This window comes from Sander lucioperca, chromosome 14, assembly GCF_008315115.2.
Source record: "Sander lucioperca isolate FBNREF2018 chromosome 14, SLUC_FBN_1.2, whole genome shotgun sequence".
NCBI lineage: Eukaryota > Metazoa > Chordata > Actinopteri > Perciformes > Percidae > Sander > Sander lucioperca.
In genome coordinates this window covers 28916512-28941941 of record NC_050186.1, presented here as the reverse complement: position 1 = coordinate 28941941, position 25430 = coordinate 28916512, and the positions used below count along the sequence as shown (strand labels likewise).

Here is a 25430-nt window from a genome sequence, read left to right as displayed (position 1 = left end):
GAACTTGTTTTGGTGGAACGTGCTCGTTCAAAAGTTGTTTTAGTCGTGAAACAGAAAACTCAGATAGCCTAGCTGTCTGGATTTACCCTGCTTAGATCTTAGGAGCAGTCAACCATAGTCCTCATAAATCGACCGGAGTTGAGAATGCCAACACAAAGAAAGCGGAACGTGAGGGACATGCGGCCGAAAATGAGGGACATCCGGTGAATCTTCCGGTGGCACTGGAGCAATCCCCTAAATGAATCGTCGTCGATATAGACTACATTAAAAGCAAACAGCAGGGAGGCGGCCTCTAGCTCACCCAGTATTAGCGTGCTCCCCATGTAGGCTGAGTCCTTTGCAGCGGCACGGGTTCGAATCCAACCTGCTGCCCTTTGCTGCGTGTCATTCCCCATCTCTCTCCCCCTTTCCTGTCTATCCACTGTCACTATCTAATAAAGGGAAAAGCCCCAAAAAATAATCTTAAAAAAAAAAAAACAGCATCAACAGCAAATCAAAATGGATGCAGATGAGAAAACAGTGAGGTTTCCCACTAAAATATGATAGAGTTTAAAACATAGCAAACTACAATTAAGGCCAGGGTTGTTAATAGGGCTGTTGGAACAAATTCCAAAAGTCGAATATAATTCGAATAGTAAAAAAATCAATACTATTTGAATGCTTAAATTACTATTCGAATGTGATTTTTTAATAAATATGTTGGCTACGTTAGTTAATTTCCCTCTTTTCACCTTGGCCTACCCGTATGTGAAAACGAAATGCTTTTGTCATGTCACGTCTGATAAGTAAGCAGGAGTGAGAAACACAAGGCATTGTGAGGTCTTTAGATCAGGGAGCTAACGTTACGTACCAAGTAACATTAGTGCAGTGGGAATGTCATCATTTAGGCATTTAGTTGATGGTTCAGGTTAGGGTAAGGGGCTAGTGAATGCATTATGTCAATGACGGGTCCCCACAAAGATAGTGCCACGCACTGTGTGTGTGTGTGTGTGTGTGTGTGTGTGTGTGCGTGTATACCATGCAGCACTAAGATTTGTAACTAATTCTAGTTTTCAGTTGGCCTTCTTTGCACAATGACAGGTTGGAGCATTGGTATAGTTTTCTTTTTAAGGCCATACTGTGTAAACTGCCTACTTACTTATGTTCTCTCCTGACCACCAGGAAATGTAATCTTCGATCATATGGGCAAATCATGTATGACATTCCCCGAACGCGAACTGTCTTCGGTGAAAGTGCCTTTAAAGTTTTTGCACCCTCATCCTGGTATAAATTGCAGAACCATCTTAAATTATACTACCTATCAACAATGACACAGTTTAAAATTAGGATAAAGGACTATTTGAGTACTAAATGCACATGTGCTGTTACTGAGCGCTGCTGGTGATTATGTTGAGATGATGTTAAATTACCAACTGTCTTTTTCTGATTTATGTTGTCTGTTTGTCACTGTATATTTTAATATGGAACTATTATACTGCTGTCTTGGCCAGGACTCCCTTGAAAAAAAATTGAATCTCAATGGGATTGTTTCCTGGTAAAATAAAAGTTAATAATAATAAAAAAAATTATATATTATTTTATTTTAATATTTCTGTCTGTCTATCTGTGGATAGATTTTTTCACTGTGATAGCGTCCCGCACAACCGTGCAAGATGCAGTCACAAAACTGTACAGGTGTGTAGTTATCAAAATGAAGGCCAAGTTCAAAGATTGCTGTGGACAGAGCAAGGGCTCTCGAGGTAGGAAGTAGCCAGCCATGGCGTCGCAGCTGGTGGGAATGCATGTACACTGACTCTCTTTTTGTATCTCTACCCCACAGACGCAGCGAACCGGCATCTCGTCCTCACTCATGGCATTCAACGAAGCTCAGTGAAGGTCAGCAGCAGTCGGATCAGGGAGGGATGGACACAATGAGCAGTGCCTGGCACCACAACTACCACACCAGGTCAGTGTTAAAGAAACAGCTCTAACAATAATATTCCTACTTTTCCTGGGCCCCTGGTCTAGCTCTGCTCCTCATTTTTATTCTATCTTTGGATAAATTTTTCGCTAGTCAGCGAAGCAATATATAATGTATGTATGTGAATATATAAAAAAAAAAAAAAAAGGAAGTTTTAGTATGCAACCATCCTTCTTTTGTTGAAGTGATTTCTGTGTTTTTCAGCATTTCTGTTGTTGCAGTCACAAATGTAATAACACAAGTTAAAAAACACAATGATATCTTCTTTTATACCAACCCGTTCTCACTCCCAACTCGTCACATACTGACGCTTGGTCGGTAGCTTTCCAAGCTCAAAATCACATGCATGTAACTCTGCAGTTACGTCTTTTGACTTAGTTACATTTTACATGGTTTTTAATGCCCCTCACCAGATGACAGTAAAAAACAATCCTCCACTGCAAAAAGAAATAATGAAGAAAAGTAGGGTTATTTCGAGTATTTTCAACCTGGACAGAAAAAACGAAATTACACTTTAAGGAAATTAAAACACTTTTAGAAAATACGGACGTTTTTGGAAAGTGAAGACATTTTTTTAAATTAAGGAAATTTTAGGAGATGTGTGTTCCCAGCTACAGTATCTTCAGTGATATATTGAGTCGTACCAGTTGCAAGAACTTGTAAATACATACTTGTTTTAGTGTTGTGCCTGTTGTGTTTTTTGTAAAGGTGGAGTTGTTGGTCAGCAGGTTTATGTCATCAGAGGAAGTTACATCACTGTTACTGTTAAACAGCAGCGAAGGGCGAATAAAAACCTCTGACATGGCTGTGTGTGTGAGATGGCTGGACAGGTCAATGACGTAGATGCCGGCAGGAATGGGCATTCATGATGCCCTTACCCCTTACCTCTAACAACCCCCCCTCACACACACACTCTAACACTCTTGACTGGCATGTCCTGTTAGTAAAGTGGGAATCTGAATAAAAAGTTTGTCGGACGATTCCTGCAGATCTGCTTTAATGCTCTAATTGGAATTAGGAAACAGAAGGCAGAAAGTTAAACAGAGATGGTCAGTACGGCTGACAGAAAGAGATGGATGCTGACACAAAAGTTAGACTCAGAGAAGTTACTGACACAGATAAAGAAAAATGCAGACAGAGACAGACAAACAGACAGAGAGTGTCCCATTTTCCAGAGCAGTACAGTAATTGCATTGTGTTCAGCTGAAGGACTTGGTGGGTCAAACTGTAAAGTACACACACACACACACACACACACACACGCACACACACAAACACACACACACACACACACACACACACACACAAATAAAACCCCTTTCAGACATGCATCTGGTTATGTAATTGTTCTGACAATGATGTAACATGTTGCTCTCATGTCTGAATACACCCCAACAGTAATCAGACGAGGTCAGACCTGTAACATTTCATTAACACTTTAACACAGCACAAGTCTCAATTGATGTCACATTACAGTTTTTTTCCGATTGCTAAACGACACTGGGCACAACTAAAGCCACACATGCAAAACTCTAACTACAATCTGCATTACCAACAGTCACCTGAGCTAAACAGTTCACATCACCTGAAAAACTCATTCCAAGCAACACAACTCTTAACAAACATCTCAAAACAACAATCCTCACTGAGACAACACACACACTGTCACTCAGAACACACTTAGAGTAAAAACACTAGCATCAAACACCAATACAGAAAATACAAACATTTCATCTTTACAGTTTCAATAATTTAAGTGACTATATTTTCTATAAGAAAAGAGTGAAAATATTTCCTTTTCTTTTTTCTTTTATATCAGTTTTTAGGTAAACAATAATGTATGAAAATCCTCAGTTTGCTCACCTACAGTAAATAGATATATACATTTTTATTTTGTCTGAAGTAATTTACGTAATTACTGGAAATGTTACTTAAACTTAAACTAAAGGTACGTAATATATATAAGTTTTTTTATCAGCACATTGGATGTCTTCTCTTGCCATGAACCTACATTATCTATTAATACAAATGACTGTGGTGTTCCCATTGCTTACACCTCCATTACTTTGTGAAAAACAGTAAGTGCGCAGTTTTACTACAGTAAAGGAAGTGTTTTACACATTTTTTATAACTGTATGTAACGTCAGACATCTTACCTGGACATATTGGTATCTTTGCTCTTTTACCTGTGCACTGTTTTTCTCAAACGGCACAATGTATAACTGTTTCAGTCTTATTTGGTGTTTCTTTATTTCCAATATATATATATATATATATATATATATACAGTGTTGGCAATGATACTTTCAAAACGTATTCCGTTACAAAATACAGAATACATGCCCACAAATGTAATTTGTAACGGAATCTGAGTAACTATTCTGAATACTTGGATTATTTCCACATTGAATTGCATTTTATAAGTGTAGGAATGCGGCCATCACATACAGCTTACTAAACAGGCCTATTCTGGTGTGTTCTTCTATTCCAACTGGCTGAATGTGTACCTAAACAAGCAGATAGATTGTTGTATTTGTAGTCTCGAACTGCATACTACAAAAATCTAACTGCAGTCTAAGCTACCACTAGCTAATTTTAGCTAACGTTAGCTAGCATGTCAAACGGAGCTAGTCAGTCTTTCAACGGCTCTGGAGCTAGTAAATCAGCACATAGGAGAATGTAAAGTCGCAAGTCAACTATAAAATAGCAAGGTGACCAGTAAAACCCCCTCATATTAATTAAGTATCTATTTATGTTTTATTGATGCCTCTATGTTTTTAGCTCTTGTTTTTAGGTTGTTGTGTTGTGATTGCTGGAGCTTGTATGCAAGACAAATTTCCGTGTAAATGTACAATAAAGTGCTATCTATCTATCTATCTATCTATCTATCTATCTATCTATCTATCTAAAACTACAGCAGACGACTACCCTTGGCTAATTAAAAATGACTTTAAGATGCTTCTTCAGGTTGGAGGTGGAGTAATTTGGACGCTGAAAGGAGGTTGGTTGCTGGCAAGCAGAGGTTGCACTGCACAGTTATATTTCGTTCTCCCTGTTCTTTCTGTAATGTGAATTGCTAAGATAGAAACGCATTCCTTCCCTGGCTCTGTTGTGTCGGTTCCGACTCCATTGTGACTGATCGCGCAAATAGCTAATTTTTTCGTTTTCATATTGGAGCTTCTGGGAAATGCGTGGAGTTGCCTTAATTTATTCAGAGAGTGAATAAACTCGTGAAACAGAGAAGTATCATCATGTAATCCATTGATTTCAACAATGTAACTGTATTCTAAATACCAACTATTTACAGTTTTTCTTGATTGCTTTGATGCAGCAGTCAACTCAAACTCCACATTTTTCAAAACAGTTAACACACAGGCCGAAACAGTGGCACTCATGGTCAAAATGACACATTTTGTTTGCAAAAGGCTCGAACCGTGCCAAAACATTTAAAATATGCAACAAAAGCTAATTTTGCCTTCAAACAACACAACTTGCAAACAAGTGTATGAGCTCTTCCAATCAACCATTACACAGTGGACAACAAAATACAAAATACAGCACTCAGTGCGAATCAGTGCACCATTGCTTGTCATTGTAGCCTATTACTCTACGTAGCTTTCATGCGGGTGCCATTTGTTGTCAAATTTGCCTTCTTGCAAAGAATTGGATCCAGAATCAGAAATGCTTTTATGCACAGTTTATTGATTCCATTGATTCTTATTTTCAAACTGTGGCTGAAAACTGAAATACTGTAAGTATTACACAAAATACATGTAAACCAAAATAAAATATATTAGAGTATAAGAAATTAAGAAAATAAAAATAAAAAGTATAAACATCTATTACTGTAGAGTATAAGAAATAGCCACTATTGATACTCAGTCTCTTCTGTCTTGATGATGGGGCCACATGGCCATGATTGATAACGTGATCAATAACAGTTGCCCGAATTTCATCAGAAACCTGAGCCCTTCCAACTATACCTCCACCTCGCACTCGGACTCCTCGCACTCGGACCCCTCTACCTCTTCCTCTCACTCTCATCTGCCTTTGACCTCTTCCATCCATGGCAAATAACAACACTGCACGCTGCACCTTTAAGGCCTGCAGACTGATTGTTAATTGAAGATTTGTGTGGAGTGTCAAACAGGTGCTTCAGTGATGTCATACTGATGTAGGTAGTTAAATAGTTAGGAACAGATGGTTTCTGTTTGGTTACCATAGCTAAAACAATGGAGTTTGGACTGTTTGAATGACATCCTTGTTAACTGTTCTGCAAAAGGGTGGGGAAAATGTGTCAATCCAATGAGAAAGGGTTAACACATTTGCAAGCGGTGTCTTCTGCTCTGCTGAGACAGTGATGATGAAAACCGAGTGGATCCCAGTTTCTTTAAGGTCAAAGCAATCAAGAAAAACTGTAAATTGTAACTGTAACGGAATACAGTTACTCATAATTTGTATTCTGAATAAGTAACGCCGGTACATGTATTCCGTTACTCCCCAACACTGTGTATATATATATATATATATATATATATATACTGTACAGTATGTGTTCACTAACAAGTCTAAAACAAGACACCTACGTAGGCTTTCACCTAAAATTGCAATCAGCAGTGTTTGAAATGCACCAGGCTGAAATCTATTCTGTTTTGAATGTGTGGTTTTGACAGCAGTGTGTTAGCATTTGAACAAAGTGCTGTAGATCCACAGTGTTGTGCAGGTTGTGGTTAAAGTCATGGGATAAATGTGTAAGGTTTTGAAAACTGTGTTCAAGCAATGAAAAACGAACCAAAGTTTGATCCGCATGAACTGCTGCAGACTGTAGTTTTGCACGTGACTCCAATTGTGCCCATTGTCGTTTAGCTATGGAAAAAAAACTGTAATGTAAAGACTACGACAGCACAAGGTCAAATATATAGTATATTGCACATCTTGTTCTGCCTCCTAAAAAAAGTAGTGAATTAAATTGATAATCTAATTTTTTTAATGCAGCATTCACAGTATTGTTATCCAATTGTTTATTCTTCAACTTTTTTTGGTTGCCTCTAACTTCTGCATATGTTCAGCTACATAAAAATATTCAAATATTAAAATGTTCAGCTTTAAGCACATAATGGGACTTCTTCAACTTTTTTCTGCTATTTATTCTTTTTTTAAAATATTAAGATTTTTTCAATTTTCATTTTACATCAAAGTCAACTAGCAATCTTCAAATCCTCTTCAGGCTTCTTCCTTTTTGAAATGCTACTCCTCCCACATACTTTCACCTACAGACATAATTCAAACTTGAATCTGTTTACAAAAGCTATTACAGTTGTTTTCAGCTTAATTCTATCTTTTACAATTTTATCAGTGTTATCACTGTTTAAGTTTAGTCTTTCATTCAGGCTTTTTCTGTGCTTATAATAGAGTCAGTATTGCATGACTTAGAGTGGGCGATGACATCACTAGAGTGGGAAGCCTTGGAAAATCGCCTTAAAACCTCTATAACTTGCTCTCACGCCAACAATATTTACTTGTCATACACAATTTATATGTCAAACCATAGGTATTCTTCTATTCGTCTATTTTCAGCCAATGTGCTCATTGAAGCATTAGGACTTATAGTTTTTGAATTATCTGCCTCAAAGCAACGAGATATCCTCTTCTTATCATCCACAGCAATGTTATTTCGCTTAATCCACCCTTTTTTTAAACTGTGATATTTGAGTCATTTTTAACTCTATCCACACAAATAGCATGTCTACAGCTTCAGCAAAGTCTTGGGATGCTCAAAGTAAAGAGATTTCAGGAAACTAGCAGTGTGCCATCATTCATCATTCTCTGAGATTCTATCTCTCCCAGGTGTCACTTAGCTATCACTATGACAACCAGCTTATGAGCCACACCTGCTGTTTTCTCAACCAAGACACAGCACTTTCCTGCAGACTGTCTGTCTGTCTGTCTGTCTGTCTGTCTGTCTGTCTGCCTTCCTGCCTACCTGTCCATCTCTCTTTCCCTGTCTGCATTCAAACCTTAAAATGTTCTACGTCTTTCATTCATTAAAAGTTTTATACAACCTTTTGAATATATTAAATATATATTCTTTCAAATTAAAGCTGACAATTCAGTTTAGCACCAGCTTTTACAAAAACTTTCATACAATGTTGGTATTATTTAACTTTTTAAAGACATTGAACCATTTCCACTTTTTCCTACAACTTCACCAACTTCTTACACATTGAAGCCAGCAATTCAGGGTAGTGACAGCTTTTTAGAAAACCTTAAAATATTCCACTTTTGTTTCATACATGTTTGGTGTTATTTAACATTTCAATGAAATGTATACTAATTTAAACCATTCCCACTTTTCCAACTTTTCTCACTACTTCATATTCTTCTTTAGCATTAAAGCCATGTCTGAGTCTCCTTGATAACAATTTAAATTCTCCCTCTCTGTCTCTCAGTACCTCGACCACCGACTTGTCCGGCGGGTTTGACTCTGGTGGCAGCTACATGAGAAAGAGTCCGGACCAGTACAGCTCTAGGGGCAGCATGGAGAGCCTGGACCATCCTCTGTCCTCCCAGCTTCACTCTGGAGCTAAGCACCCCCACACCCACAGTGGACCTCACCCCGCCTACTCTTCCTGCCACCAGCTGTCCTCTTCCAGGTTCATACAAACACACCCCTCAGCCGTTACTGTCTAAAAGTTTGTGAAATACTGAGACAGGTTCAGGTTGGGTCTACCCTAGCTTTGCACAAATACTAGGAGTAGGTGAAAAAGTTAGTCAAAATAATCAAAAGAGAAATATCTCCAAAGCTGTCTGATTTACTTGTGGTATCTTGTTATTGAACAGCTGTAGAAATAGAAATGTAAAAAGGACATTGTGGTAGTAGCAGCAGTTAGTCTTGAAGTAGTATATATCGACAACGTTTTATTTCCGGGATTGTTCAGGTGCCGTCGGAAATTCCGGACGTCCCTCATTTCGGCCGGATGTCTGTCACCTTCCGCTTTCTTTGTGTTGGCATTATAAACTCCGGTCAATTAATGAGGACTATGGTTAACTGCTCCTCAGAGCTCTGCAGGGTAAATCCAGACAGCTAGCTAGACTATCTGTCCAATCTGAGTTTTCTGTTGCACGACTAAAACAACCTTTGAACGTGATTCACTTCAATTCAATTTTATTTATAGTATCAAATCATAACAATAGTTATCTCAAGACACTTTAGAAATAGAGTAGGTCTAGACCACACTATAATTTACAAAGACCCAACCATTATTTCCCACGAGCAAGCATTTGGTGCAACAGTGGTGAGAAAAAACTTCCTTTTAGGCAGAAACCACAAGTGGTGAGGAAAAACTTTCTTTAGGCAGAAACCTCGGATAGAACCAGGCTCTTTGTGGATGGCATCTGTCGCTGCCGGTTTGGACACAGACACTGATGTCATGATGTCAAATCAAATCTCTTGTCATGTTACAGGTCCTCCAACAGCATCGACCACCTCCACAGCAAACGAGACTCTGCCTACTCCTCCTTCTCCACCAGCTCCAGTATCCCAGAGTACCTCGCCTCCACCCCTTCCTTCAGCCCAGAGCGCTCCTATTCGCTGGAGACCGTCCCTCAGAGAGGAGGGGAGATGCAGCAGGCTGACATATGTTATGTCCAGACGGTTTACGATGCCCAGCAGGGCCTATCTCAAGAGCACGAGCTGAGCTCCACCTCTGTCGCGTTGCTCCGCAACAGTAATTCCAGAGGTGGGACGAGGCCAGGGCTAAGCCAAGATCGGCAAGGTAAAGTTTCTGCTTTAGGAAAGGTCTCGGGTAAACTAATTTTGTTTTGATGACATCATTGCTTTTCTTTGTACTTTTGGTTCCAGATTCAGTAGGTGGGGTCTGTTACCATGGCAGCAGCAGTGGTAGCAGCAGTAGCGGTGATGGTGTACCGGCATCAAACAGACACAGTGTGGGTCCAATATGGGGCCCGGCAGCCAGCCGCAGCTCCTACGAGAGCCTTAAGGGGGCACCGGCTCCACCGAGACGCAGCGACAGCTACGCAGCCATCAGGAACCATGAAAGACCAAATTCCTGGTCCAGTCTGGAGCACGCCCGGTCACTACGGTGAGTAGGCCTAGGGTCTGTCAAATCAGAGTGAATATTGATTCTCAAAAGTCAACCATGATGCAACAATGATAATGGTGATGAGGAGAAAACAATGGAGTTTGTTAGGGCCTGAGTGCCGACAGCGGTGAAGGCCCTATTGGAACTGAAGAATTATTATTAGGGCCCGAGCGCCGACAGTGGCGAAGGCCCTACTGGAACTGAAGGAATTATTATTATTCTTTTTCCCGGCAAATGAATCGCCTTTTTGAGGGGCTTAACATACTCAAAAACTCACCAAAGTTGGCGGCCGCATCAAGCCTGGTGAAAATGTACGTATTTTAAGGGTTTCGGGAATAGGCGCACAAAAATGGCGTGGCGGCCATTTTGAGTGTTTAGCTATTGAACGAGAAAGTGGCTGTAACTATAGTGTACATTGTCATATCTGCTTGAAATTTTCCACAATCAACAAGAGTCCAGGCCTGAGGAGGCCAATATATAATAACACACCCTATGCTTAAGCCATGCCCCTTTTTCATAACTGGTGACCCGTTTAAGGTAGAGTCTTATGTGAGGTATCAATGAACTCAGCAGAGACATCCTTTTTTATTAGGGGTGGAATGGTACACAGAAGTCACGGTTTGGTTCATACCTCGGTTCAGACATCACGGTTCGGTTCGGTACAATGGAGGGAAAAGCAAAACAAAAATGCAGAAGGCAATTTATTTTTATTGTGCATGTCTCAGGCTGTACCACCTAGTGTCATACAGTCTCTCCCCTGAGCTAGCTGCAACAGCCTGAGTGTATAAAGTAAGATGTAAACAGTAAGTACCCCACATCATCTCCAGACTCCATCTGGAACTTGTAAACAAAATAAGACAATCAGCTAGCTAGTAGTGTGATATGGGAGACAAGCGCTGCTCTCATATAGCGAAGCAAACGGGCCTGAAGGCCATTTGTGGTTGAGGCAAGAAGGGATACAGCTACGTCCGTGTTTGGTTTGGAAGGGACTAGTTTGCCTCATGTGGCCCATGGTGTGTGGATCACTGGACCTACTCGACATGTAGGTAGGCATGGATGTATTGTAGGCGGAGCTCGGGAGCTTCAGCGCTAAGGGGGGGGCTTCTTTAGGTGTCCCTAAAGAAACGTGTTCCGCATTACATTAATTAATTTGCACGCAAGTTTTATTTATTTTTATACCGTGTATTCTCCGTGTAAATTCATGTACCGAACCGAGACGCCCGTACCGTTTCGGTTCAATACGAATACATGTACCGTTCCACCCCTATTTTTTATTGGTAAAGGTTTGCCCCGATCCCTATGCTTTGGCCACGCCCCCATTCACAGCTAATGAACTGTATGACGTAGAGTCTTGTGTGAGTTATCATTGAACTCAGCAGGGAGTTCCATATTCATTGGTGACAATGTGCAGTGGCACAAATGCACGGTCGCAAGGAGCGGCGTCCGCCAGTAACCCGCAGAGGCGCGAGGGCTCGTCCAACGCTGCTTGCAGCTTTAATTTTAATTGTTGTTGTGAAATATGACGTACTTGCGTAAAATTAAATGTTACTTAAACTACTCAAATGTTATTTAATCTTTTGTATTTTACTCAGGTCTCTGCAGAAAGGTTCCTGGCATCACTCCAGTGGCCCAGTGGCCTCAGGTGCAGGTAATATTTGAATTCTATCTTTATGATTTCACTCATTTTAAAGCCATTTTAAGCCATTTATTTAATTAAGATTTAATTCTGCGTTACCAATTAAAGATTTAGAGAGAGGTTCCTAGAAAGCCCAATATACATTATAATGGTGATAAAATATAGAGTTGCATGTGCATTTGCAGTTGTGTAGTAAGTAGACAATTAGACCGAGCTCTGCTATCATTATGCTCTGCATTACTCTTACTGTAAAAGCACTGACATCATTAATGTGGGTCCAGCTAAAGGCTCGTACGGCGCTGAGGGTCTGCTCCACACAGTGATAGAGAAGAGTCCAGAGAGCAGCCCCACCACAAAGCCCCGGCAGGGTGGAGGCTTTCCCCAGCCCCCTTCCCTTACTGGACCCTCCTCTGAACCTGCAGGCCTTATCTCCCAGTCTGGCTGGCTCATTCTGCCCACCGGCACATACCCTGTCCCCCAGCTTGAGCCCCACTACGCTCAGATGCCCAACACCAGCCACAGGCCAGGCTCCTCGGGAGTTTACCCCATCCTGGCCAAGGAGAGCAGCGGACAGCAGCAGCTGCTGCAGGGTGTCAGAGGGAGAAAGGAAGGAGCAACAGAGAGGCGGAGGGATGTAAGGATGTCAGCTACAGAAAACGGATACCAAAACAACACTTCTTCTTCACTAAACCCCTATTCCTCTTCTACAACATCTGCCTCTACACAGCTTAGGACTCAAGCACACGAGGCAGACAGGTATTTTTGTACTGATATTTTAACCAACAGCTGTGTTTTGATTGTTATCTCTCCCTACCAGTGGCTGTAAAACGTTTGTAGATGAATGTAGAGAATGTTCCCAAGAGTTACAACTTAATGCCAGGCTATTTGGCGAGGTGTTGCAGGGCTTTCCAGATGCTAAGTTCATTGTGACACATCTGCTATTGCGTACATGATTCTTGGTCATTGATGGTAACTTAGTCTTCTACTTTTATCAGGCCTCAACAAGAAGAGGTTAAGTCTGAGCAGACAAGGGACCAAAGGTCCCATCTTCATGCAAACCAGAGACCCCACAGCCAAATGTTCCAGGAACAGAACCAGGATTTCCATATTCCCCACGTCCAATCGACTACTGGACTCTGCATACCTGTCCAGTCCAAGGGAGACAGAACCAGGTACAGTATGGAGGGATGACCATGTGTGAATTGACCATAGACTGTATAAAATGTGAACATAGTCGCTGTGACGTCACCCATAGGTGACTGTCATCTTGGCGGTGGAGCGTGGATGGAGCTAACCAGGGCTGAATTAAGCCTACAATCTCTGCTCGCCTCCTGTGACGGCAGCCACCTGCCAGTAACACCCACTACAGTTATCATAACTAAGCTATGTACTCCCTTTTGGAGCCAGCCTCAACTGGCTATTCAAGCAACTGCTGTTTTTAGCATTTCTGTGTGCTTCATTTTTCAGCACCAGAGCTTGTGCTTAGAATTTACATGTGGAAATAATTTCTGATTATGACTTCACAGCATTTTAAGATTTCTGATTATGTGTCTGTCTTTGTGAACCTCATTTGAGATGCAATCAGCAGCTCCCCAAAAACATAAAAAACAATTGGCGGTGAATGAATCAGTGAATGATTTAGTTAATGAGTTTGTTTTTCCATCAAGAGGTTTAAAGGTAATTTGTGACCCAGTTTAGTAAGCTTATTGTGAGGTTCCCAGATGTAGAGTTACTGTCTGCTCTGTGGCTTTCCTCTTCTCACAGACCTTGTGCCATTGTGAGCCTGTAATGACCTTTGAGACATTGTTTGTGATACTGGGCTACACAAATAAACTGGACTTGACTTCATGGCATATTAAAGCAACTGTTGACCTGGCAGTCCTTCATAGGTCAGTCATCTGCTGATTAAAGCAAGTCAGAATCCTCCAGCTGGTCAGAGTGCTTCAACGTGGTCCAAAGGTGGACAACACAGACTCATCTGTTATTTTGGATGACACTAGCTTTGCAGAAAACAAGAGACACACCTTTATAGAGTTCCAAAGAGCCTCATATGCTGCTGGAGGGCTCCAGGCAACGCAGTGCCAAACCCAGTGCCTTTGCCAGAAAATGCTGAGATTTGAAACAACTGGAGAGGAAGTTGGTTTGACATTAGATTTCCACAGCACTGTGGTGTAAGGTCTAGCTACACCACAGATACATTCTGGGATAGAAGAAAAAAATGTTCTGGGTTGTTTGCATTTCTTTAAACCAATCACAATTGTCTTGGGCGGTGCTAAGCTCCTGGCGCAACGATGGTGGCTCTGCAAAATAGTATCTGGAAGGCACTTGTTTTAGTGGAACATTTGCACCCCATAAAAGAAAATGCCACATACAATATAAAATTGTTTTTCACACAAAACAGTAACGTGAGCTATTTAAATTAGCTGGATACATTGTTAAACGTAATTTGCTCTTACTGGTGTATCGCTGGGTGTACTTCGTCCACAGCAATCCCTGCCAATAGATCCCAAACAGTCCCAGTTAGAAAGCAAATGTCGTAAACATATTCTTTGTGAATCTTTACAATCATTGACCGAAAGAACCAAGCAGGCCTGCATTATCCAAGTTTTCCTCAGAACTTCAATCTTTAACGTGTAGCTTTCTAGCTCGGAGTTTGTTTCTTCCCAGTAGCAAAGGGATTTTGAGAACGGCAACACACATAGAGTGGGAGGTGAGGGGCAAAGCCTGGCAAAGACTTTATCCTGAAAATGTACTTCCGTAGATCCAAACTAGTTCAACATTAACACTGTGCTACTGGGCCCAGCAACCAGACACATCCACAACTACCAGTCCCTCCAGGATTTCACGTCCTTTTTTTGAGATTGTTGTGGCCCAAAATGACTGATTTTGCAGGAGCTTTTGTAAAAAATTGCGATAAAAGTTGCGATGTCTTTGGTATTTTTGTTGCAATGAAGTTGCGAGAGACAGTGAAAGTTGCAAAAAAAAAGTTGAGATTTTTTTTTTTTTGTATAGTTCTTTAAAAATAAAAAGGAAACTTGTTTTGGGGAGAATAAAATTACTCTGGGCTGAGTTTTCCTAGTAACCTTACCAAAAAGGCTCAGGATGCTGCATATGTTGGTATAATATGAAAATGGCATGAAAATATGAAAATAGTTTACTGAATGAATCAAATTTGAACATATGTGTCAGTGGCTTGTTAATCTTTACATTGTTAGTTAATTTCCTATCCTGGCCTGGGACACACATTCATACGGTTTGATAAAGTACCTATTGGACTTTAACCTATCATTGCACTTACAATAACGAGCGTAGCTGTCCTCAATTTAGGTCATCCTGTATGTCTCATCTGTGTGTTTGTGTGTGTGTGCGCGTCAGTCGCGGGGGGAACTGAGCAGCATCCCCGCTCGCTGCAGAGAGCCGACAGGATTGAAACAGCAGCAGCTTTCAGCGACTTTAGAGTGAAAAAACGTTACAGCGTACATTGATGTTAAAATGTATACAGGTTGGCAAGACAGTCCGAAATGTTTTGTCTTTTGCTGTACATTTTGTTGGTAAATGTGAGATGTTCGAGTCACACACGTCTCGTCTTCATATCAGAAACAAGGAAATGAATTTCGCGACGTGCATGTGTTACGTCAACCTGTTCTCACTCCCGCTTGGTCAGTGGCTCTCAGAGTCACATACTGATACAAAGTCTGGCACGTGGGACTGCTGGGATTGGTTGAAGTCGCGGGAAACTCCGGTTATTGGTCAAATTTGCAGAAAAGTTGCGGTGATTGGTAAAAATTGCAAGTCGCACCAAATTCACGGTGATTGATTGAATTTGCATAAATTGTTGCGATCGTGACCTCGCGAAATCCTGGAGGGACTGAACAACAAAAATGCATATGCTATTTTGCCAGATACATTTCCACCTATAAAAGTTGCTTCCTGACAGTGAATGGTTGGTTAGTTCATACAATGGTTGGATGTACTGTATGCATCAGGAGAAGTAGCTGATGTCAGTGATGATTCCCCCTCCTTTACAAACTTCTTGTCCTCCTTTCTTTTCTCCCTCCCTCCCTCCAGATCAATGGACCAGGCCAGCATTCATTCAGAGCCAGTGGCATCCTCTAGGCTCACTCAGGGAGAACTGCCTCTTACCCACTTACCTGTTCACCCTCAGCCTCAGGATCTACCCCCCTCCGCCTCCCAGCATCCCCCCCGTCACCTCAGTGACTCAGCAGTTCTGCAGTACCAGCACTGGGACCACAAACAGCAGGACAAAGACAGGGAACACCCACTGACCCGTCTGGAGATTGCCCTTGCCGAAGTCCAGCGATGTGCCAGCCCCAGCAGTGTTGTCTCCGCAAGTAGCCATGGCAACAGTAGTCTTGGTAATGACAGCCAGGGACCTGTCCGCAGCCTCTCTGTCCTAGAGAAGGTCAGTCGCTTTGAGCGCCGGGAATGCACCGGAAAGCAGCGGAGTCACAGCACTACCAACGTACAAGACAAGGCCACGCATCTAAGGGTAACTCAAACCAAACTTTGTTTAGTCACCTTTTTTTTTTTTGGTGGGTTAACTTAGAGTTTTCAAAACACACAATAACCTAGCAGTCATTTGTATGGGAAAAATAACACAAAACTTAATTTGTATGAATATTTTTGACTTCCCAGAAAAGATTTCCTCCTAAATTTGAAAATCTTGATTCTTGTTGGCTATGATACTTATTCTGCTTTGTCTTCTTATTTTTAATCAGATGTCTGACAAAGGCTACAGCACCCCATGTGGAGCAGATGACCTCAGAAACATGCTTGAGAGAAGCGCCAGTAGGACTAAAGCCCACAGAACTCTTAGCTACAGAGGAGGCAGTAGCGAACACACGAAATACAGGTAGAATGATCGTAGGAAATTAATATAACTATATATATATAAATATATAACAAATTATCCCAATAAATGTTGCAATAATAGCAACTGTATTTTTCTTTTTGTGATTGACTTCTTTTTTTTTTTTTACAATATACAAAACATACAACTCGCAACATAAACAAATATATAAAAAATAACGCAGATTAATCCATTCCATATTGAACTTTGACCCAGTGCCGTTCTAGCCACCATTTGACTGTAAAATGAAGGAGGGAGACGAGAATGCGCTGCCTGGATCATTGATTAGAACATTTACTTATAAAAATATTCTTCCTGAATAGGGTTGGGTACCGAAATCCGGCACAGGTGCCTTCACAACCTGTATCTACCAGACCGAATAGCAACGCGGATTTCGGCGCCTCATTTCGGTATCACTGATATGTCTGTGCTTCTCTCGGATGCTCTGAAACAGACGTTACAGGCAACAGAAACATCGCTGCACGTGATGCTAGTTAACACTACACTCAACAGCAGCTAATGTTAGCCTACCGCTAGCTAGTAGCTGGATTAAACACGGTTACAATGCTGACAGCTAACACTAAACTGTGTAAAGTGTGACTGTATTTTACTGTAGAGGATTCAACACCGACTTTGCGTTCAATGAAACTGGTAACCTACAGCTCGTGGTGCATTCAAAGTTGTTGTTGAAGGCCCTTTTCCCATCTGGTGGTTGTTTTTCTATTCAACAGCAATTTACTGGTGAAATAAGTTATTGTTATAGTTATTACATTATTATTAAATCATTTAATTTTGACCATATGGCCTAGCAATAAACAAGCCGTTCTTTAATGTTGCCGACTGTTGTTTAGTACCCTTCTTTTTTTTTTACTTTCTTAAAAAGTATTGGTTAAGGCACCGGGCAAAAATTATCTATGCGATTAATTTCGATTAATTAATCACAGAGTATGTAATTAATTAGATTAATTTTTTTAATCGATTGACAGCCCTAGTACTTACACTATCCTAAATGTTTCCAACAACGTTCAAACCCAGAGAAATCTGTTATTTAACTTTAATGACACGGGACATTTCATTTAGTCGCCTGTCAGTGGCGTCATAAAACCTTTGACCCCTCTAAACATGGGCACCCAGACGATACATTCGAGAGTAATCGTAAATCATACAGTGTCACAGAAAGAACAATACTCAGTAACCGTAATACAGCTTGCTTTCTGCCACACATCATCATTTTGTCATTGATTACATGCCACTTACAACACAGTAATACAGCAGAGATCATATTTATTGATACATTTCAATATCGACTGATCCAGCTTAACGTGCTATGTTGACAAGTAGGCCTAACGTTAGCGTTAGCTGATGCTAATGCTCAGTGGGGAACGTTAACGTTATAAGGTTACAAAAGTTCAACACATTCATGAAGTTATTTTAAGTATAATTGTTTTGATCAAGGTAACGTTAAACAGCACTGGGCTAACCCACGATTACGTTCGCCAGCTAACGTTAGAGTTAACGTTAGCTGTATAGATAGAAGACAAATCTAATGCTAATCTATTCTCTGGGGGCCCTGAGTGCTGCAACCTCACTGTAGTCCAGAATTGGATACATTATCAAATTAAAATCGCCCCCTAGAACAATATTGTGGTTCCCTGCAGCTTGTAATTTATTTTCCAAATCTATAAAAAATGCCTGATTATCTATATTTGGTGCATATATGTTAGCCAGAATTAGTTCTTGCCCTTGTATTTCAGCCACAATGAAAACTCTTCCTGAATTATCCTTTAATTTGTTTAATTAATTTAAATTGCAGGTGCTTGCTAATCAGTGTAATGACCCCTCTACTCCTGCTAGACCCCACACTATGAAACACATATCCAACCCTTCCTCCACACAATTTCAGATTCCACAATCAACATATGCGTTTTTTGCAAAAATATCACATCATGTTTTGTTTTTTTAAGACCAGACATAACCTTCCTCCTCTTGATTGGATTCCCAATTCCATTAACATTGCAGGTGGAAAAACGTACAGAGCTTAAGTTAGATGACATAACTACTGTTTATATTAAAATATCAAAGTCATCTTCTGAGCACATAACAAATACAAGTGGTGATGACTAAATACAACTAAATTCCAAAAACTCACAGAACACTCCATGTGCACCTGAACCTGAACAATGCACTGTTCAACTCCCTTAAAAGTTAGTCTTTTCGGTCCGTAATCTGTTCTCACTTCACATGCTCCGTCCTCCGTGCACTGCAACCGAAAAAAAGTCCATCCCATGAGAGCCAAGAAAGCAGAGGCCCTCAGCCATTAGCAGAGGCTGCACATCATATATATATTTAAGTATGTAAGTCCCCTCACGGACAAATCACTCCATATGTTCTATGAATGCCATCACCTTTCAGGGGCATTCAAATTTCTTAACACTGGAAATAGCATTATGTTGTTATTCTGCCAGGATAACTTGCCCTTGCCTCTCGCTGCCCGCAACGCCAGGTCCCGGTTCGGATGATCTTAGGAATCTCGCCGCTATGGTTCTGGGTCTGTCTCCTGCCTGGGGCTGCTGGACAGCTGTTCTGTGTGCAAGCTCAATCTCAATCTATGAGTCAGTCTCCAGCAACTCCCGAATCAGCTCCCCTGCTTAATATCTCCACCAGCTGCTAACTTTTTAGATTTTGACATTTTCAGCATCCAGAATGTTTCTTGTCCCGGCTGAGCACAAATATCTCTGGTCAGAATCTTGAAAAGGATAAATACAGCAGTGCACTATACGGAGCTTGTCCTTCACCCAACCAACTAGTTCGCCATTAGGTCACGTGACACCCCAGCAACTGTATTTTAAAAAATGTCCGCCTTTAAAGCCAAAAATTATTTGCATTCACTTTTATTTTGATTCAACTTGTTACCCATTAGTAAAAACATGTTTGGTCCATGTATTGCAACATTTGATTTAAAGTCCTTTCAAATTGGCTATATTTTCTTACTACTCTTATTTCAAAAGGTATTTAAGTTTCTGTGTGGTGTTTAGGACCCCAGTAGATCCCAGTTCAGCCCTCCAGAGGAGCCGCAGCAGCTTCCAGCTGGACGAATCCAGGGAGGGTGACAGCAGCAAAGACTTCCCCCGGACACAGGACATCCAAGAGATGCTGGGCTACATGCAGGACACGTCCTTCAACAGGTAAGAGTGTTCCAACAGGTCAGGGTCCTCCAGGTCAGAGTCCCAGGTTAGAGTCCTCCAACAGGTCAGAGTCTTCCAGCAGGTCAGAGTCCTCCAACAGGTCAGAGTATTCCAACAGGTCAGAGTATTCCAACAGGTCAGAGTCTTTCAACAGGTCAGAGTCCTCCAAAAGGTCAGAGTATTTCAACAGGTCAGTCCTCCAGCAGGTCAGACTCTTTTAATGGATCAGTGTGCTCCATTAGGTCAGAGTCCTCCAAAAGGTCAGAGTATTTCAACAGGTAAGTCCTCCAGCAGGTCAGAGTCTTTCAATGGATCAGTGTGCTCCATTAGGTCAGAGTCTTTCAATAGGTCAGAGTATTCCAACAGGTCAGTGTCTTGAGTATCTCTCAAACACCCTGACAATTGTCTCTAATCAGATCTTATAGGGACTCTTTAAAAGACGCCCAGTCTAAAGTCCTGCAATCCACCTCCTTCAGACGGAGAGACCTCACCTCCTCGATCAGCCCCCCACCTCCTGCAGCTACTCTTCTCATCTCCTCCTCCAGCAGCAATCAGCCTCCACTTGTCCCTGCCAAGCACCACTCCCTGGAGAAAAAAGGCCCAAAAACCATGCCCAAACCACAGGGCATTGTCATTACACCACAGTCACAACCACCGCTCACTTCCCTTCACACGCCAAAGGAGCGGCATGTGATCAGCCCAGAGACTCGAGGCCCGAGCCCCCCAGCCCTCCCCAGTCTCCCACCGGTTGGACCTCCTGCTCTGATGCGGATCTGTGGCCGCAAGCGGCTGACAGTGGACCAGAAGAAGCAATCATACTCTGAGCCAGAGAACATGAATGAGGTCGGGATTTCAGATGCAGAGACAGACGCCCTCTTCAGGCGTGGAGGAGGTAAATTTTGAAAATGCAGATATAAAAACAGCTGTGGCTTTACACCCCTCATAGTGGTGACAAACCTCTCCCAATACCTGCCACAAGATCTCCAAATAATCAAGTCAATATTGCAAATATCACAATGACAAGGGATCAAAATGACTTGGGTCATACACTTGGGTCATACAGCATGTCTTTAATGCACAAACAAGAGAAAATAATCTAATTAGTCTTGACTTGTTAAATACATAAAAATCAAAAGACAAAAACATACATAAAACATATAGGGCCCTATCTTGCACCCAGCGCAATTGACTTTGTGCACCGACACATGTATCATTCCTATTTTGCACCCGACGCACAGCGGACTTTTCAATCCACAGACTCACATCGGTAAATTAGGGAATGAATTTGCGCTCCCGGGGGCGGTTCAACAAAAAGAGGAGGCGTGTTCCGGCGCAAACGTACCCTAGTGCTATTTTGCAGTTTCAGAAAACATTCCGCCACAGACCAGGAAAAACCTAGTCTAAAGTCAGTGGTGCGTTATTCAGATGCTATTTTAAGGGTGCATGCTTGGCTGTAATCTAGAGTGTGCACACCGTGCATACACTTTGCTTCTCTCATCTCACGGACCCAGCAGTTCCCATTTTTGCAAACCATACATAAATACAAGGAAAAATATGACCTTGTTTTACACAACATTTCCATGAATCATGGATGTGTTGATGACATAAATGAGGAAATATTAGACGACTTAAGGAGATGTGATGTTGAACTGCATGTGCCGATGCCACTTAACCCAAATGCCCCAGCAGCTGCACGGGAGAGGAGAGACAGAAGAGCTGCATCGTCTATAGTGAGGTAATCTCGGTCTAATGTTAGACTACATTGCAAAAATATCACCATGCATTCATAACCTTGTGATTCAGTGAGAGTGAGCCCAAAATAAAGTATGTTTTGTGATATTTCTTTATTTACATTTTGTCAAAAAGAAAAATCAATAGCAAACGTCAGTCTCCTCGGCTGTGTACCGCTCTTGGCGTGCGCCCATGGATGTATTAAGAGCGTGCACCTAGCAAATCCACCATTATAATAGCAATCCGCCATGGAACAAGCACGCCTGCTTTTAAAGGGAATGTGAGATAACACTCTGATTGGTTTATTGCACGTTATGCCCAAACCACACCTATGAGTAAATTAGCTACTTCAGACCAACCCATTTTAGATTTGCGTCGGGCGCAAGTCATTTATCCCGCCGGTATAATAACAACAGCGCCCAAGATCCCCCCACAAAGCTACTTGCGTTTGGCGTTTGATACTTGCATTTCAGATCGTTAAAATAGGGCCCTTAGACTACAGACACAATTATTATTACTTAAAATTGTATTCTAGAAAAACATGTTTGTTTTAGTAAGTATCATACAATAGGGCTTGGCGATATGGAGAAAATCAAATATGTCAACTTATAATTGACAATTGGTGCTTTCACAAAATATCTTCCACATTTAGATTTTAGATAAATAATCATCATAATGTGGATATAATGACTAAGTGGTTAAATGCAAATAATAGAACAGCTAGAACAGTCAATGACACCACTTTACTGTAATGCAGCCTTTGAAACCAGGAAAAGCCTAAACTTACCATGTAACGATATTACAATTCTTCAAAATCTAAGACGATATCTAGTCTCATATCACGATATCGATATAATATTGAAATATTGCCCAGCCCTATCATACAATATTATTACTGAATCTGGGCTTCATTTCTGGCAACGGTATTGAAACTATTGCAAAGAATATCCAGCCCAACCAAGACCTTTTTTGATATATAAATAGTAGCTTTTCCATCACACAAACGCGTTGTAGAATGTTAACAGTTCTGGGCACCACTGGACATCTGCATGGAAGCTGCTCACAAAATACATGGAATGTCAATTGTGATGTTTGGGTATCTATTATGGCACATCAGAAACATCAAAAGGCTGTATGTGGCTAACCATGGACATTGACCCTGATCTCCCTGTCTGTCAGAGACCAGCGTGGCAGATCGGCGGAAGATGTTTGAGCTTGTAGCAAATCGTGTCAGGGGCGGGGCTTTGCAAAATGCCACGTCAAGGCCCGAACTGCGGCAGCTTCAGCACAACGCTTTGGCTGATTACGTGGAGAGAAAGAGAAGTGTGAAAAGAGACAAGGGAGGACAGAGGAGTGGACTGAGGCCCCATAGTGCCTATCTACAGCCTGAAAACAGCAACTATACAGGTGGGTGGAGAGACGAAGGGAAGAAAAAGGATGTGGTAAGGGGTGGTGGTTTCATGGGTAGATAAAGAATGGTGGGTAAAGCAAATATTTAATTGATAGACAGAGTGGAACAAATAAATTAATCACATGCTTCTTTCCTTCTTCTTTTTCCTGTCTTTGTTCTTCCCCTTCTTCCCTCTCTCTCCCCTCCCTCTCTCTAGCCTCCTCCTGTCACTCCGACACCCTAAGCCTCTCCTCCACCTCCAGCCTGCTCTCACTCCAAGACTCTGGTGCAGATCGAAGCTTCTCCTTCGGAGAGAGGCGTCTCTGCTCCACCCTGCCACCTGAAGCCGACCTGCGGAGCCTCCAGTCCAACCTTTTCTACCCAGGCTGGGTGACTATTCCGAGGGCTCCGGCGCAACCACCTCTTAGGTAACCAAACCAACTGCATATAACACAGTTAATTGGCCTTGCTAGCAGTGTGGCTTTAGGGATGGCAATGTTGGTCTGTCAGTTTGTAGGTCCACCACTTTGGTCTATACCAAAATATCTCAACAACATGGATTGCCATAAAATCTGTACAGACATTCATTTTCCCAAAAGGATGAAACCTAATGACTTTGGTCACCAGCAGTTAAGTTTTCACTTATCCAGTGACATAACTCATCATTTGTGGTTTAAAGCTTTAGTGTGGTACTTTGTATATATTAATGAACGTCAGTTACATTCAAGCCAATGTCAAATGAGTTGATACAAAGCTAATTAAGACTATCAGCTCCACACAACTCTCTCTGTATGGCTATGTTCAGAAAATGGTGTTGGCCCTTGATTTTCGCGCGCAGAAAATCTCTTCTGAAGAGTACATTATGTTTTTTAAAGATTACTTTTGGGCATTTATTTGTATAGGACAGCTTAGACTTGAAAGGGGAGAGAGAGGGGGAATGATATGCAGCAAAGGGCCGCAGGTCGGAGTCGAACCCGCTGCCGCTGCGTTGAGGAGTAAACCTCTATATATGGGCGCCCGCTCTACTAGGTGAGCTAACCAGGCGTCCTACTTCATGTTTTTTAATCCTCCGTGTCCTCTTTGGTTACAAGCTTGGGTGGGAGTTGCGTGCGATCACGGAAGTCTTGTATCATGTGGATGCACCGACAGTTTTGCTGTCATTATTCCTCATGGAGAAGAGAGAACCTATGCACTATATTAAGTGAAATGTCTCATTGTCATTACATTTTGAAATTCACGTTCACCACTGGATGATTGTAATACCTTACATTTACATTTTAATATGGAGTTGATTATTACATTATTATTACAATTTAATAACTCCTCTCTGTTTTCTACTCCCAGTGCTCTTTCTGATTCCCTTCCTGAGCCCCAGGCCCAGATCCTCCAGGATATCATCCCTGACGCAGGGCTCAGCAGACAGAGTCAGTCCTCCAGCAGAGACCTGGGCCTGGACCCCCAATCGCTGTCCACAGAGCCTCAACTCAACATAAGACTGTCCAAGCAGCTCAATGGGGTTCTGCAGAGGGCCGGGTCAGCTCGGGACTCCAGGAAGACGGCTTCTGCTGAGAATCTCCTGGAGAAATCTGAGAAGACACAAATGACTCCTCAACACTACCGCTGCCGCTCCTCCCCTACAGAAGAGAGACTGAACCAGGTAACACGGATTTTCTGAACCATTTTGTTTCGCCAAGTTGTTTCTTTTTAAGTTATTTTGCAGTAATTTTGTTTCAAGTTGCAAGTTAGCAATAACACTATTATAGAATCAAGAAATTACATAATCAGAATATAAGTTGAGTTTGTTGATGTGAGTGGTGGGTGATTGCATTAGGTGGTAGCTGGTAGTTTGTGCAGACAATTAGCTAGGACTTATAAGCATTATAAGTTACAAATTATAACATTAGACATAGAAATATTAGCTTTACATTAACAGATGAATTTAATGAAATACAGTATTGTTTACAATATTTCAATTTTGGCCGTCCATGATAACTGGATAAAAACATTATGTAATAACCCAAAATGCAAAATAATATAGTATACTTTCTAATTAATACATTTGCAAAGAGGTATGAAGCAATATCACTTTGGCTAAAGACATTTAGGACAGAAAGTTAGAAACAACAACAGAATTATGGAGCTAAAAGAGTCTCAATAAAGATAAATGCACACACTACATTCACATATGCACACACAGGATTCATACATGCACACACATGATTCATAAATACACACACAGGATACACAAATGCGCACAAAATTCACAAATACACACAAAATTTAAAAAGCACAGAAGATTCAGAAATGCATACAAAATTCAGAAATGCACACAAAATTCAGAAATGCAAACAACATTTACAAATGCACACAAGATTCAGAAATGCACAGGACAAGATTCAGAAATGTATTTCTGATGCACACACAAATATCTCTTGATTTACAAACTGCTTGTGGTCTGTGAACTTCACTGCATTTGTGTGTGAATTTTGAGACTGCCCTGACTTTGCTTGATACACAAATGCCTTTTTTTAAACAGGGAATGTTCTGCAACCAATC

General features: G+C 41.4%; 1 protein-coding gene across 5 annotated transcripts in view; it reads left to right on the top strand.

Annotated features, from left to right (window-relative positions):
* The window catches only part of shroom3 (shroom family member 3), a 101907-nt gene that overhangs the window by 52214 nt on the left and 24263 nt on the right, over positions 1-25430 (top strand). For 4 of the 5 annotated variants that reach the window (XM_031277618.2, XM_035991140.1, XM_035991139.1 and 1 more), the window contains 14 exons: positions 1820-1945; positions 8410-8613; positions 9425-9735; positions 9822-10062; positions 11655-11710; positions 11980-12454; positions 12694-12870; positions 15767-16208; positions 16438-16571; positions 19604-19753; positions 20170-20645; positions 22664-22891; positions 23092-23302; positions 24219-24531. In XM_031277618.2, coding sequence (XP_031133478.1) covers positions 1820-1945; positions 8410-8613; positions 9425-9735; positions 9822-10062; positions 11655-11710; positions 11980-12454; positions 12694-12870; positions 15767-16208; positions 16438-16571; positions 19604-19753; positions 20170-20645; positions 22664-22891; positions 23092-23302; positions 24219-24531 — 3544 coding nt within the window. The remainder of the gene's footprint in view (positions 1-1819; positions 1946-8409; positions 8614-9424; positions 9736-9821; positions 10063-11654; positions 11711-11979; positions 12455-12693; positions 12871-15766; positions 16209-16437; positions 16572-19603; positions 19754-20169; positions 20646-22663; positions 22892-23091; positions 23303-24218; positions 24532-25430) is intronic. The other variant, XM_035991138.1, reaches the window with a different exon arrangement.